The following is a 16,418-nucleotide window of genomic DNA, read 5'->3' as shown; positions in this document are numbered from 1 at the left end:
TGAGTGGACCTTGTTGATATGTATATATGTATATATAGAAAGAGAATATTCCTTAATGTATTCTAGAATAGAATATGATAACTATGTAATTAATAATATGAGCTCTAATTTTTTTACTATATAATACATCTTCTGTAGTGCTATTCAGACACACGGTTTAACTTAAATGTCTCTTAATCTCTCCTAATTCAATATGGTATCAGAGCCTCGTTTTAACATTCGGTGGACCACCTACTATGGTTTCTATTATCGAACCACCCATTATCGAACCACCCACCATTTATTTTCATGTTCCAAATGTCCATGAACGTGAGGGGGGTGTTAAGAATCTCACCTCGAACAATATATAACCTGAACATATGTTTACAAGTGAGGACAATCCTCATTCTACCAACCGGTTTTGTAGGGTTGAATTAGACACAACCATATTTGACATACCTCATATATGTGCAATACAACGCAAAAAATGAAAAATGGAAAGAGAGGGAAAAGACATGAGTTTACTTAAATAGCAACGTCCATATTACAATCTCCATATGCAATCCAAATTATTTAGAAAACGTGTAGTTCTGAGATGAGGTTAAACATAAAGTCCGGAGTTTTCAACTCTAGCATTAGCATGTTTCAAAGATTTCGTATTGTGTATTAAATGTGTCCAGATTTTAGAATCCGGATTGAAGATTATTTTTAAAATTTAGCCGGTGTCTGAGTAAGTAGTCTCTGAATGTATTGAACAATCCCCCTAAACAAAATGGATGTATCCTTTGATATAGTTTCATTAATACAATACACACACATTACAAAAGCTAGTCCGAGGAGAAACAATTACACAACATTCTACTCAAAGTTTATAACTCTAATGACAGATGTCATGTTTCTTATTATCTACCATGCGAATAATTGGCTCCTAATGTTAAACTAAAGGAAATCAACAAACTTGAAGTATGCTTTTTTTTTTTCTCTGTTCTGTCATTATTGGTTCTGCATTTGAGTATGTATCCTTATTATTTCCACAAGTAATATATTGCACACAAAAAAATAGAGTAGGACTTGGCAGAAATCAGAAAACCCCAAAAAAGAGTAGGACTTGGCAGAAATCAGAAAACCCCAAAAAAGGTGGCTACAGCAAAAATTAGAAACAGCCCTCCACCCAAGTAACCAACCTGATGCAAAATAAAGTGAGTTAAATAGGTATCAGATTAAAATGCAAAGGTTTAATCACAGGTAATAATGAGTTATACCAGTTTTTCAGAAATGTAGTTAGCAAGGAGTGACCCTCCAACAATGGCAATACATGTTGCTAGTAAGTGTCCGGCAATGGCTCCACTTGCCACACCCCAAGGAGACTGTCAAGAATAACATATTACTAAGATTAATATATATTAAGCAAAAGATGCTAACATGTTGTGTCGTAATCTATTTTTCAATAATCATGTTATTAGTGTGATTTATCCACGACTTAGTCGATGACTAATCTCCGCCAGAGAACATGATTGGACACCTTTAGTGGAGTCTCCCCTCCCAACCATGTTTTTTCCATCGACAAGGTTCAAACTCGAGACCTTGCTTAAAGAATCTGAGTACTGATTGTATCATAATATAAATTTAAAAGTGCACCTGAGCAGCCGCGAGCGCGATTGTTGCAAGCATTGACCGATCTCCCCATTCCTAGGCAAATCCAGACAGCAAATTAAAAATTTATGCCTGATAACATAAACCAATACAAATGCTTGATGCTGTATATGATGTGTTGATTAAAATGGAAACAACATTTGTAGTAAAATGTTGATGAGCACATTTTAAGCAAATGCAAGAAATTATAAGATTTTCACAATGCATACTATGCTTAACTTTGTTGTGTTGTTATAGTGATGATTTTACAATATAAAAAAAGATCAGAGAAAAAAGGATCCTTACAGCGAAAAATACAAGACTGAATGATTTCCAAATGATCTCAAGTGGATTTGTAAGCCGTGGGGATGCCTGAAGAATTTTGGAAAGAAATAGTTAAAGGTATAAATGCCGTTTGAATTGCCTAGGTCAAAGTAAACTAATTCAACCATATACGCCATCCATATATCACTGAGTTGTTGCATTATATAGGACTTGACAAAAAAAAAACTAGACATTGTCAAAAATGGGATTCAAACCTTTTCTTTCACAAGCTCCTCAGCTTCAGCAAGTTCATCAAGTTCAGGACTGTTGTTATCACCATTTTTAACAGCAGCTGAAGGAAGATCCCATGCGTCTTTTATTGATTTTAGGCCAAAAAATAAAAGAAGAGTTACTGCCGCATATTCTCCAATCGGTAAGGCTGTATGTAGATCAGACAAACCAGAAGACATCAGCTATAGCCATCATAGCAAATGATTAAGATAGATCAATTACGAGAATTCGATACTACAAATTACCTGTAAACATGAATTCAAGAAAATTGAACAAATACAATCGGGAAAAATCTGAGTCCCATATTAAATAAACAGAAGGCTTAATTAAAGTTTATAAAAAGAGGCACCCTTCACCTTTCACCTTACAGACTGGTTTTGTAAAGTTGAGTTAGGTCTAATCTAAATTCTGGTATGGTATTAAAGTTTGTTGATCGGATCACCCACTATTTATATCCCCACACTAAGCTCGATAGTATTGGGCGAGAGAGTGTATTGAGAAAAATCTAAGTCTATCATTAAATATAAAGATAAGGCCTAACTAGACTTGATAAAAAGAGGCACCCCTCATCTTACAAGCCGGTTTTGTAAGGTATAGTTAGACCCAACTTACACTCTAATAGACACTAAATGAAAATTATGGCATACAATTTCAGATATTGCCTTCTATTGTGAAAAGTATAGTGAATAGTGAAGAAAGATTGATAGCCTGTAAACCAAAAATTGTTTATTGAAGATGGACTGATTTTAAGCTCACATGAAGTGGAACCTCAGAAATGATAAAATAAGAGGTGAGTTTAAAAAAAATGTTGAACAGGGCAACTGTAACTTGCATTCAACTGTGAAATGCTAAACTCAACTTCCAAATGGATAGTGATCCTGTATTTCACTTTCAATAGAGGGAAAGGTGTAGATGATCTGTGTAGGCACTTACATTACATGGAAAAAAAATTCAAGAGATTTCATTGAGTTGTTGAAATAAATAGGATAGGATCGCATATTCCCAACTCCACGAAGGAATTTTCCTATGACAGTGAAAATGAATGCTTAATTTGTTATAAGACATGTGTATTTGGTGAAGCAAACCGGCAAAGATGGATGAAAAGGTAATACCAGTAGCGGGATAGATGCTGGAATCACAATAATAGACGATGAAGTATTCACCGGATAATAGAGATAAAGGAACTTTGGGTGGAAAACATAACTCAGACGTGTAGGCCTCGGCATGGGTGATCAGGGTGGAGAAGGAGAGGAGTGACATTGAAGTCGATGAGATAGGATTGCTCAAGTTCAATATACTATGATAGTTGTTAAGAGTCTCACATCGGATGATATATGACCTGAACATGTGGTTATAAATGGGGGCAATCCTCCCCCTACAAGCCGGTTTTTAGGGATGGTTAGGTCTAACCACATTTTTTAACATGATATCAGAGTCAGGTTCCAAACCTAGGACTTGTCGTTATGGGCCCACCACGCTTCCGCTGCCCATGTTTTATTTGTGTTTACTAAACAGATTGCAATAAATGAGTACTTAAGAACTGTGCATCATCAATAACTTTGTGAATTGAATTCCTGGACCATAAAGACATAGGAATTTTTTAGAACGGAAGATATGGCCTATTACAACTTACTTGTCTGGAACTGAGCAGGCACTGATTGAAAAATACGGCCTATTATAACAGATAGGATTGACATGAGTGCAAGAGCACCCATTGAACCCAACAAAACCTGGTCAACATATAAAATAGAAGTTAAAATATATAAAATTATGTCTCAAAATATAAATTACATTGAAACATGATAATCTCTAAGTAAAAACTATGAGCGCTGAGTGAGTTTGTATGTCTAAGTCTACGCATGGATCTCTAATTAATAGTATAGGTACATATCACATGGATCTCAAATTAATGTCTACCTATTAATATTTTGGTTATTGTGTCGACACCTTGGTAACTTAAGTGGCGGCGTTCTTGCCAAGTTTTGCATTATGTCTTTACTACATAGCATAGTAGAGAAACTCACATGCCAGTATACAGCAAACAGAGGAATTCACTAGTCTATAAACCTAAATGAACTGTAGCGAAGACTAATTTCGATCATGAAAAGTAGGAAGTACATAATCAACAGATTAAAACAATAAAATATAGACATCATTATAATAATAATGGAATTGTACTGCAGTAACAGCCAGGAAATGGGAAGGAAAAAACTGTTGAAAAAATATATCAGAAGACATACCAATCCCTTCTCATATTGCATTGCCAGGAGTGCAGCTATAAAGAATGTCTGGTCAAAAGATAAAAGGCTAACTTTAGCTCCATGTAAACAATTCTAATGAATATTCATTTAATAATAAACCTTACCGATTCTACCCCTTTTGTATTCTTTAGGTACAAGTTTGTAGTATGAAGGGAAAAATAAAACTCAAATTACAATCTCACAAAGAGGGATTAAAAATAAATAAAAATGTACATGTATTCAAAAATTATAATCCCTGTAGGACTTTAGTGACTAAGTTCACATTCTTTCGGAGTGTGAAAAGTTCGGCGGATCTAGATTCTTGGTAATTAAAAACATGACTTTCTTTTAGTTGCTTACTTGCTTGTTAAGTTTTCATTTGTTACTGCTGAATCTGCAATCCCCTTTTTTGGAGACATATCATAGCCAGATAATTTGTTGGAGAGCAATTGTTCATGTCCCTCACCAAGCGTGGTCTAGAGGATTAGCATCTATGGACGACCTCAGTAGTATTTTACCATCAGAATATTTTATTCCAAAAGACCCACTCCCCGCTACATGAAATAATATTTTATCCCTTGAAACTGATCTTTACAAACGCGTTAATTATAAATGTTGACTAGCGTCAAGCCAATGCCAATTTGTTAGGACCATAGATGATGTCATGAGCTTAGATGATGAGGTAGCTGTTAGCAGAGTACCTATTATAAAAATGGGTATGTGAGGCAAAGGCCTCGGGTCCAATAAATAAGGCTCATAAATAGTTTACTTAAATAGAATAAGGATGGCATCATTCTAGTCATTTGGTTATTTTATGTGGTTTAGGTTGGGAGAGACTAGGCTCTCTAATTCCTAGAGGTTGTTTTGGTTTTCTCAGTTCCTCATTCTCTTTATTTGTGATGGTTTTCTGCAGTTGATTATGGATTTTGGAACAGTTTGCATTTCCCTGTTAGAAACTACCAGTAGCTTATCGGCCAAATAGGCCCAAAGTGTGGAGAGTATACATAGGAGGAACAAGAGGCGGGAAATGAATGATAGGTGGTAGATAGATAGTAATGTGAAATGGTGTGAGGAGAATTTTGTTATTTAAGAAATCGAGTAAAGAGGAGGGGATCATTATGAGATAATCATTTCTCTCTTCTTCATTTTCTGTTGCATCATCAATAACACAATCATTCCCAACTTATTCTAATCCATTTTAAAATCCTTTTCTCAGTTATAATGTGGTTTGGTTTGCAACAAGTGATCCGACCTGCTGGATCTCACAAAGAGGGGATTTCTTTTTCGTAGTGAGGGGTCAACATTTTAGCATAAGCGAATACCACCTAAGATGATAGAGGCCGAAGTATAAGATCTGGAAAATGAAATGGAGGTTCTTAAACTGGCCCTTGCTGATATACAAACGAAAGCAACAGAAAACTAGGAGCGATTGAAATTGCTTATCACACAGAACAAGTTGACTGAGAGCAGTGAGTTAACGGTGGAGAAGAAGGATTCGGGCAAGAAGACTTTGGGCAGTCTCCGGGGCAACGTGTTTGTCAAGTTCCGCCGGTCGATTTGAAGAGAGTCAAACATCCAATGTTCGCTGAGAATACCCAGTGGGATGGGATGGGATGGATCACTCACGCCAAGGTTTATTTCAAATTCCAAGACACAATGTCAAAGGTACCCGTCAATTTGGCTAGGCTATGCATGTAGGGCATAGCATCCACTTTTTCGAGGACATGTTGAATGAAGAAGCTGAGTTGACTTGGGAAAAGCTCAAAGAAGAGTTGTTGGAGCAAGATGAGGGAAATATTGACGGAAATCTGTTCAGGCAACTATCAGCATAGTGCCAAGACCACAGTGTGGAGGAATACATCCAAGAGTTTGAGGGCCTCACTAAACAGACGACCGTATTACTAGATAATCAGTACTTTGGTTATTTCACCCACAGCCTCAAGGATTGAACAACCAAGTGGGTTGAGCCTCAAAAAAGGTACCAAGCAAGAGTGCAAGGGCACAAAACCACGAGATAGAGGAGTGAGACATTTGTCTCCGGGCTAGTATCTTGGCTGCTAAAATAGAGGAAGCGGGACAGGAGTAAGGAGAGATGAGTGTTACGACCCTTAACTTAACTTCCAATTCAAAGGTAGCAATAGTCAGTCACAAACGGTGGAGCTCAAAGTGGTGTGTGCATGCCGCCCTTTCTCGTGTTAGTTGACAGGACAGGAACTCACAACTTCATCTCCAAGAGGTTGATGTGACTATGGGTTGGACTGCATAGGAGACAGCACCCTTACGGATTAAAATGGAAGTTGGCTACACAGTATTTGCCCAAGGAGCATGCAAGAGTGTGGTCATTGAACAAGTCATAGTGCACTTTCCAGACCGTTATTTTGATAGAGGAAAGATGGAACTTGGGTGATGTATGTGGAGTGGACTACCAGGCATTAAATAAGGTTAACCATTCCAGATAAACTACCAATTCCTACGAAAGATGAGATATTGGATGAGCTGTATAGATCACAATTATTATCTAAGCTTGATCCCACGAAGTGTGGGTAAGGAAAAATGATATTCCCAAAATGACATTTAGTACTCAAGAGGGGCACTACTAATATTTAGTGATTCCGTTTGGATTGATGAACACACCATCCACTTTTCAAGCACTCATGAATGAAGTCTTAAAACCCATCTTGAGAAATTTCATTATGGTTTCTTTTGATGATATTTAGGGGTATGGGAGACCGACATTCAACACTTGCATATGGTGCTTCAAGTACTATGTGCCGAGCACTTAGTGGCTAACAAAAAGAAAAGTTGGGGTACTTGAGCCACATTATTTCAAAGGAAGGGGTAACAATGGATTGTAGCAAAATTACTAGTTTGCTCCGACGGATCATCTCGAAACATGTAACAGGAGTAAGATTGTTTCTTGGTCTCGCATGTTACAAAAGAAAATTCATAAGGGATAATGGCAAGTTGGCAAGGCCCTTTACAGACCTCACATATAAAAATGGGCATTAAAATAATGATGACATAGAAAATGGGAAATAGAGTTTGAGGAGAATTCTGATGCATAGACCGTCAAGTAAGGAGAGAGAACGGATCATGATGAAAGAATCATTTCTATTATAGGCAGAAACCTCTCCCTTATGCATTTTCCTTTTCATCATCAAAAATACACTACCATTCCCTCATTCAAATCCATTTTATTACCTTTTCTTTGCAATTGCAATTTCGTTTACAAACATAAATTAATTGAAGCTAACTGACAATGAGATATTTTAAGATGATAATAGTCTCGATAATAATAGAAAATTACCTTGTCCCCGATTTCAGAAACAAATATTAATGTAAACGCAGCAGTGAATCCTGATTTTGCAATTGCTGCTAGAACTGATGAAGGCCCTCCTTTCACAAAGGCTATTAGTGAAAACACAAGAGCACATCCAAACAGCACAGAAGCTATAGATACAGGATAAGGAATCCGAATAGGTTTCACGCTGCCAACCATAAAATATACTTGTATTAGAATTGTATTAGGGCCATGACCGATGTCCGATCATACTCACATCACACAAAAAAGTAATTTGAAAAGAGCTTAAGGACATGTTAAATCACTCGAGAAAACTAACCTACAGACATAATCTTTAACATCAATATCAATAGTTCTACAATGCATATGCTACAAGTTTCAAGTTTACACCACGACTTCGCAATATAAATTCAGGGTTTCCAGGGAAATTACAATCATAAAAGCACACATTATGCCAAACAAAACATCGTAAAAACCAAAAGTCAAATCCTGGCAAGTTCCTAAAGCCACATGGTCATCTCGCTAGCACCTGTAAAGATCTGAATGGCAATCACTGACACAAACAAACAAAACCAATTAAATGAAACTCACATTTTAGACGAATTGTCGTCAACAGAATTTCTTTCAGAGACATCCTGGATGTCTTTCTCATGATTGTTTCCATAATCCCCCGGTCCAACACTAGCATTTGAAGCTTGGGCTCGAATTTCGCCACGCACCAGGCTCAACTTCAATTTCTGTCTGCATCTTACTATACATAATTTAGGCATATGGTCACTCCTTTAGACAAGAGACACAAGTACTAATAACATACTTTATATAAAACCCAATAGCTAACCATTTCTAAATAAATTTAAGAGAGCATATAACTCAAGGATCAAATTTGAATCATATAATTAGGATCTAAAACAGCTTTAAAACATATGATCAACACAATTTTTTCCCCAAAATTGTATCCATCCCATATTACCTATCAATAAGAACTACATTGAGCTCCAGAATTAGGTTATAATTTTTTCCTTATAAAAAGGTATCTGATTTAATTTAACTTTTAACAAACTTTTTTTTCTTATCAACCACCAAAAAGGTTCAAATTTTGGGTTTGACCCACTTGAATTGGAAATCCAGCTGAACAGAAATTTCGCTACAAAAATAAAAAAAGAGATACATTGAACTAGTACTTTCCAGAACAGAAAAAAAAATTATATGTGAGCTTTAAACTATAGGATAAGAAGAGAAAAAAAAACTTAAAAGCTTGAAACTTTAATCCAATCCAAGTCAAACCAGTGTATCAAAACAAGAGAATTTGGAAGAACTTACATGGGGATAAAGTGGTGGTTTTAGAGAAATAAGTACAACAAGGTAATGCATCAAGTATTGCAAATGAAAGAGGAGGCTTTGCCTTTGGAATCAAGAGTGTATGAGAACCTAACCCTTTCATGTTTTGTGATGAAACTTGTTCTACAAATTCATTTTTCTGGTTGGTTAGGATTTTGGGTAGTGTAAAAATCCAATTTTTATGACAAAAATTGAAACTTTGAGTGTAACTAGACGATGGTTTGAGGTAAGGTTGTAGCTTTGGTGACTGGTGTGTGGGTAGATAGATACTCCAAGTAAGTGAGAGAGTGTTCTTGAAGATGACACGTGTGAAATGTATTAGAGAGATAAATCAAAATCACCAAAAGTTGATAGAAAATATGTTAAAATATTTTGGCTATATATATAAAAAAAATTACCCATTTGCTCTCATTACAATTTTATCAAGTCATATATCAAAATATTTTATTTTTAAAAAAAATGGTTAAACCTCCTACCTACATATTTTAGAGACTTACTACAAAATTAATTTTGATTTTTTTTAAAATCATCTCAAATGTTTTTTTAACTATGAGTATTTTTCTTTTTATAGTAAGAGAAAAAAGAATATAAATATTGTATAAAATATTTTTATTATATCAATCACGTATATTATATTAAATCATATTTTTATTTTTAAAATATTAATATAATATAACAAATAATTTTTTATTAATAACATATGTAATATTGTTTTACATTAATTTACACTCTTTTAAACTAATATAACAAAACGTCTTTTCTTTCTTTCTTTTTCGCATAGCATTCTCATATTTTTAAAGTATAAAATACTTTAAAATTCTCAATATTAGACATACGGGATTTTGATTACGTTGAACAATAAAGATTGTTAAAATAAATTTTACTTTTAAGGAATAAACTCGTTTGATTTTAAATTTTTTAAGATATAATTTTTTAGTTAAATCGTTGAAAATTGAATTAGTAAACACATATTAAGCTCTTCAAAATCAAATATGTTTTTAATTGACTGATGGCCCGTAAAAATCGACATATTTCATAAGTTCAATTTAATAATAGCATGTCAATGTGCATATAGTACATTGCACATGAATAATCATTTCTTTCATCAGAACCGTTGATAATATGCATTCACGGTCGCATGTGCTCCACTTCTAATAATAGAGGTGTAGTATAATATGTACCAACAAAAATTATAAGTGATGAGTAATTTTTATAATGTTTGCACAAGAATTGTTTTTCTTTCAACAAGATTGTGGGAACTACATTTGCTATCAGGATTTAAAAGACATAATGTAAATGGGGTGTGCTTAGCACGATTAAGTTGGTTAATAACTATAAAACCTAGTTAAACTAAACTAAGGATTGAGACTATGAGAAAAACAATTAAGCCCCCTAACAAATTATTTTCTCTTTTCAAGTAGTCAATCTCAACTTGAACTTATAATGAGTCTTCATATATCACAATTATTTTACAAAAATAATTGTGCATAATTTCTCGTCGCATAATCCACCTTATTTTGTTACAATCCCTCATTGTCTTAGATGAATTAGAAACCAAAAACTATTTGATTAAATATAAAATACTTATGTCACGTCAGAGTATGCCATATGTCTAATATTCATAAATAGCCTCCAAATAATATTTAGATCCAATATCAAAATCTACTGTTAATTCTCATTTGGTATCTATTTCGGTTTCCCAATTCCTTATAAGGGAAATAAGCATTAAGCATAAAATAAAATTGAATATCTATAAGAAATTCATAATTACATAGGGGAATATAAGCGAATCACGTGCTTCACACTATTGAGGATAAATTCATCAAAGGGAGACTTAACCTAAGGGGACTAGCCCATCATCCTTAAAGAATTCATGGTCAATACAATTGAAATGGAGAAATAAAGACTTGTAAACTATTAGAGATGATTTCCTAATGATGTCACATCTTCTCCTTTACTCCAATTATTCAAAATATGTCTTTTTGATCATAAAATTTTAAATTTTAATGACTAAATATGTTTTACAATCTATAGAGAAAATTGTGATTGCAAAATCGTGCGACTATATCTTATAGCGGCGTGATTTTTATAATATGTCTGACATTGGAGTATGTTATCATATTAAACATGTTGCTATTGCTTTGTGAGAGTGATATGATATTTCAATTGGCTAAATATTGTGCGTGTTTCCATTAGAGTGGTGTTATTTCTTTATATATTGATTTTGTTCTTTTCATGCTCCAATCATGTCGTTTTACTGGATGGGTGCAACGTTTTCTTCCTCTGTTAACAATTTGTCTTCTTTTTATTTGGTTTCTTGTATGTGAACCCTTTACTTATTTTATCATAGAAATTTCACACTAAAATACCATAAAAATATGTCTAGTTAGGATGATTATGGCTTGAATTGTTCTTTTTCATGATTCATCGTAATCTTTATTAAATCTTACAAAAAGGTAAATAATTTACAAGAAAAAGGAACTTAAATTGAATAGAAATTATACAAAAAAAGCATGCAATGAGGATTAATCATCAAACTCCAAACTTGAACTTTTCCTTGTCCTCAAAGAAAAGGCTTGAGAATTGATACTTCAAAAAAAATATGAGTTTACATGCTTCGATGGTAATGTCTAAGTTTGACGTTATTTGTTAAAATACTTTCATGTTTTTGCTTAAGTCAACTTACGATGTTTGAAAAAAAAAATAGTTTTTCAAATCAAAACTATTACACACATTTTTGAGGTCTTGAAGGTTGTAACATGGTTTGAGTTAAAGTAATATAAATTTGGGCAAATAGGCTAAATTCTTTGAGTTAGACACTAAATTTCTTCATTTGTCCATTCCTTAGATGTTTGGTTCTTTACCATAATCAACTATTCAAAGGATGGTCATAAGTTATTATAAATTATACTAAAACACGTAATAAGGAATTATAATCACAATCTCAAACTTGAACATTTCATTGTTATCAAGGAAAAGGCTTGAAAACTAAGATTTAAAAAAATACGAGTTTACCTACTTCGATGGTAATGACTAAGTTTGACGCTAGTTACTAGAATACTTTCATGTTCCTGCTTAAGCTCAACTTACCATAAGTTTGAAAATTTTCTAAGTAGCATATAAAATCAAAGTTATTACACACATTTTTAGGTCTTCAAGATTGTAATTATGAATCTATGTAATTGTAGGCATAATCAGTAAGTAATCTAAGATGTTAAAATTTATGGATAGCAAGACTCGATAAGAAACTACTTAGCCTTGACGATGATATGGTTTTGACGATGATAACACTTGAATTGATTTTGATGATAACAACTCTTGAAGTCGCTGTCATACCCCAAAATTTACCATATCTTTCACAAGTTCATCTAGGTCACTAACCCTGAGCATTCACATATCCTGATAAGCATTCATCTCATCTACATATCCATTGTATCATAACACATTCCACTTGCATTTGAAAGGACATAAAATCATGGGTTCAAGGGTGTTATCACACGTGGCATTGAATATGGGGCCTATAAGGTTGAGATCCATCTGGTCATTCATGGAGTTTCATTGGCTTGTTCAATAATTCATCAGAGTTTCACTTGTTCTTGATCTTCATGCTTTGATTAAGGGATATTCGTTCAAGGTGTTACAACCCACCGCTTGGTTAAGTAATCATTTGGTTGATTTTGCTTCGTTGGATTTCAAGTCTAGTTTCATGGCATACTTCAGCCGGTTTAAAGGTGCTGTGTTGTTCAGTCAAATCAATTTTCATCGAGTCATTATTCAAGTCCATTCCATATAAGTCATCACCTATCATTTCACCCAAAAATAAACATTTTTACCAGTTGACCAAAGTCAACCTTCTAACCAAAAACCATTTCTTAATCATTTTCATCATTTCCATATTTTAAATCCAATTCTTAAAACCAATTTCTATTCTTAAAACCAATTCCTAAATCCATTACCCAATACAAAAATCCATATTTCAATCCATAATCCATATCCAATTATAAACCAAAGTCCATTTTAAAACTTGATTCATTTTCAAATTTTAAACCACTTTGAACCATATTCACCTTTCACCTTTTAAATCATGTTCATGTTAACCGATTTTGACCGTGAATCCTTTTCCATTTAGAAACTCTTTTAAACCAATTCGACCATTTTACCAAACTAATCTTCAATACAATTCCTGCCATTACGCTTTCAAGTTCAAAATTCCACTTCCAAATAATCAAACTCCATGCATTACATACACGTTTCAATTCAACCTTTGGATTCAATCCAAAGACATTTTACCATCATAAACCATTATTTCTAATTGACAATTCAAATGCACTACAAACATTTCAACCATTAGTTGCAAAACTACACTTTCATTACATAAGCCAATTTCCAAAATCACATGTAATCAATTCCAATTTAAACATTACATTGATGCCTCACATTATTAATTCAATTACCTACATTACATGCATAAAAATTACAACAAAAGCCCAAAAAACACACCAATTCATACATTTCAAATCCAATTATTTCCATACATAAAAACATGCGTTCCATGCAGGCCATGCATTCCAAATAACAGCATAAAAAAGGAACATCGGCCTGCAGCAAGGTTTTGAGAGCTAGTGTGGCAAGTGTACCCAATGAATAATATCCATAAAAAAGGAACATCGGCCAGCAGCAAGGTTTTGAGAGCTAGTGTGGCAAGTGTACCTAATGAATAATCTCCTCAAGATTTGCTTAACTTGGGTGAACCAACTGTCATTGTCGCACCTCCCATTGTGGACTCATTCATGCAGTTGGAAGGATCGTACGCTTAAAACAAACCCATTTGACCTGCAAATTTCATGAAAAATAATAATAACAATTTCAAAACTGCTTCTAACTTCCCTCGCCATAACTCAATTCAAACTTATGCTTTCATCACCTCCAACATAATCTAATCCAATGCAAGCCTTACAACATGCCGACCATAGCTCCGTAACAAAGACCGTTATTGTAATTGTATCTCTGTGTGTCTAATATGATCACACATGGTGTATATTTATATGCAAATAGGGAATATACAATAGAAAATAATATCAATTACAGTTATGACTAATTGAATATCAATCAATACTAATTGATTGATAACATATTCTTAACACTCCCCCTCAAGCCGGATCGTATATATTGTATGATCCGAGCTTGTTACAAATATAATTCACTCGAGAACCCTTGAGAGACTTGGTAAACATATCAGCCAATTGATCTTCAGATTTGACAAATTCCGTGGTTATTTCTCCCGACAGTACCTTGTCTCTTACATAGTGACAATCTATTTCTATGTGCTTGGTCCGTTCATGGAAAACCGGATTGGACGCAATGTGGAGTGTCGCCTGATTGTCGCATATGAGTTTTGTGTTCTGAAGCTCACCGAACCTAAGTTCTGAGAGCAAATTCTTAAGCCAAGCAAGTTCTTTTGAGGCTGCTGCCATAGCCCGATATTCAGCTTCAGCACTAGATAATGCAACTGTGTTTTGTTTCTTGCTTCTCCATGAGATAATATTTCCTCCAATAAGAACACAATATCCAGAAGTGGATCTCCTATTCGACGGTGATCCTGCCCAATCTGCATCTGAGTAACAAGTGATTTTAGCATCACCCTTATCTTCATATAATATGCCTTTTCCTGGTGCATTCTTTATATATCTGAGAATCCGAATAACGGCATTCCAATGAGTATCACAAGGAGCATTAAGGAATTGACTCACAATACTCACTGCAAAAGTAATATCCGGTCTGGTGACGGTAAGATAATTGAGTCTACCCACTAGACGTCGATATCTTCCCGGGTCTTTCAACAACTCCCCCTGACCCGGAAGAAGCTTGACATTGGGATCCATAGGAGTATCAATCGGACGACAGTCAAGCATACCAGTTTCAGTTAGGATGTCTAATGCATACTTACGTTGGTTAATTGCAATGCTTGATGAGGATTGTGCAACCTCAATACCTAAGAAGTATCTGAGTGGACCCAAATCTTTTGTCTGAAAGTTTTTGAAAAGATGAGTTTTGAGTCGTTGAATACCGTCTGTATCGTCTCCAGTGATAACAATGTCATCAACATAAACCACAAGAAAGATGTGTTGTCCGTTGGAAGAGTGAAGGAAGAAAACAGAATGATCTGCTTCACATCTAGTCATACCAAATTGTATCAAGGCAGAGCTGAAGCGACCAAACCAAGCACGTGGAGATTGTTTTAGCCCATAAAGAGATCGATTGAGCCGACAAACAAATCTTGAATTACCAGGAATAGTAAAACCTGGAGGTTGATCCATATACACTTCCTCCTCCAATTCTCCGTGTAAGAATGCATTTTTAATATCCAACTGATGAAGCGACCAATGATTAATAGCAGCCAATGCAAGGAAGAGACGGACTGAACTAATCTTGGCCACTGGAGAAAAGGTGTCACCATAATCAAGGCCAAATATTTGTGTGTATCCCTTGGCTACCAAACGAGCTTTAAAACGATCGATCTGACCATCTGGTCCAATTTTCACTGTATAAACCCATCGACAGCCCACTGTAGTTTTGTCTGGAGGTAAAGGAACAATGTCCCAACTGTTATTTGAATGCAATGCAGTCATTTCTTCCACCATCGCCTGACGCCAATTAGGATCAGTCATAGCTTCACCTGTAGACTTAGGAATAGACACAGAATCCAAAGCAGACACAAAAGAAACATAGGAAGTAGATAGACGGTCATAATTTAAAGCACATACATATTTAGGATTTGGATTATGAGATCGAATACCTTTTCGTAATGCTATTGGAAGGTCAATTTCAGGTGACGTAGCTGGAGGAACAATTGGAGTAGGAGATGGTGCTGGTGGATCAATATCATCTCTAACTGCCGATGGACGCGTTGTGCGTCGCTGATATACCTGCAAAGGAGGTTTAATGGGTGTGGGGATGAAAAAAGGGATATCTTGATCATCTAAATTACAAATCTCCTGGGAGGACGAAGAGGCAGAGAAAAAAGGAGAACCTTCAAAAAATGTTACATCGGAAGAGACAATATACCGTTGAAGTTGAGGACAAAAACAACGATATCCCTTTTGTATACGTGAGTAGCCTAGAAAAATACATTTGAGAGATTTAGCGGAAAATTTGTCTTTACCTGGATTAAGATCATGAACAAAGCATGTGCAACCAAACACACGAAGGGGAATGGGGTAGAGATCGTGTTCCGGATTCAAGATAGAGTATGGAATCTGATCTTGAAGGACCGAGGAAGGCATTTGGTTGATAAGGTGACATGCGGTGAGGAGAGCTTCACCCCAAAAACGAGAGGGTACATTATGGTGAAGAAGAAGAGTCTGTGCAGTTTC

The 16,418-nt window shown here is 34.9% G+C and overlaps 1 protein-coding gene across 2 annotated transcripts; it reads right to left on the bottom strand.

Moving 5' to 3' along the window:
• Window positions 1–743: 743 nt before the first annotated feature.
• On the bottom strand, window positions 744–9,366 carry LOC127090992 (protein PAM71-homolog, chloroplastic). 2 transcript variants are annotated; one of them, XM_051029484.1, is made up of 11 exons: window positions 9,028–9,366; window positions 8,299–8,458; window positions 7,714–7,894; window positions 4,407–4,454; window positions 3,800–3,896; window positions 2,151–2,314; window positions 1,918–1,983; window positions 1,618–1,668; window positions 1,242–1,346; window positions 1,117–1,163; window positions 744–1,079 (listed from the first exon to the last, which is right to left on the bottom strand). In XM_051029484.1, the coding sequence occupies exons 1-11, from the start codon at window positions 9,146–9,148 to the stop codon at window positions 1,061–1,063; spliced, it is 1,059 nt and encodes a 352-aa protein (XP_050885441.1). In that variant the 5' UTR covers window positions 9,149–9,366; the 3' UTR covers window positions 744–1,060. The 2 variants fall into 2 exon arrangements, with proteins under 2 accessions (XP_050885441.1, XP_050885440.1); XM_051029483.1 differs by having other exon boundaries at window positions 744–1,163; window positions 9,028–9,364.
• Window positions 9,367–16,418: the final 7,052 nt, after the last annotated feature.

This window comes from Lathyrus oleraceus, chromosome 6, assembly GCF_024323335.1.
Source record: "Lathyrus oleraceus cultivar Zhongwan6 chromosome 6, CAAS_Psat_ZW6_1.0, whole genome shotgun sequence".
NCBI classification, from domain to species: domain Eukaryota; kingdom Viridiplantae; phylum Streptophyta; class Magnoliopsida; order Fabales; family Fabaceae; genus Lathyrus; species Lathyrus oleraceus.
This window is presented reverse-complemented; position numbering and strand designations above follow the sequence as displayed.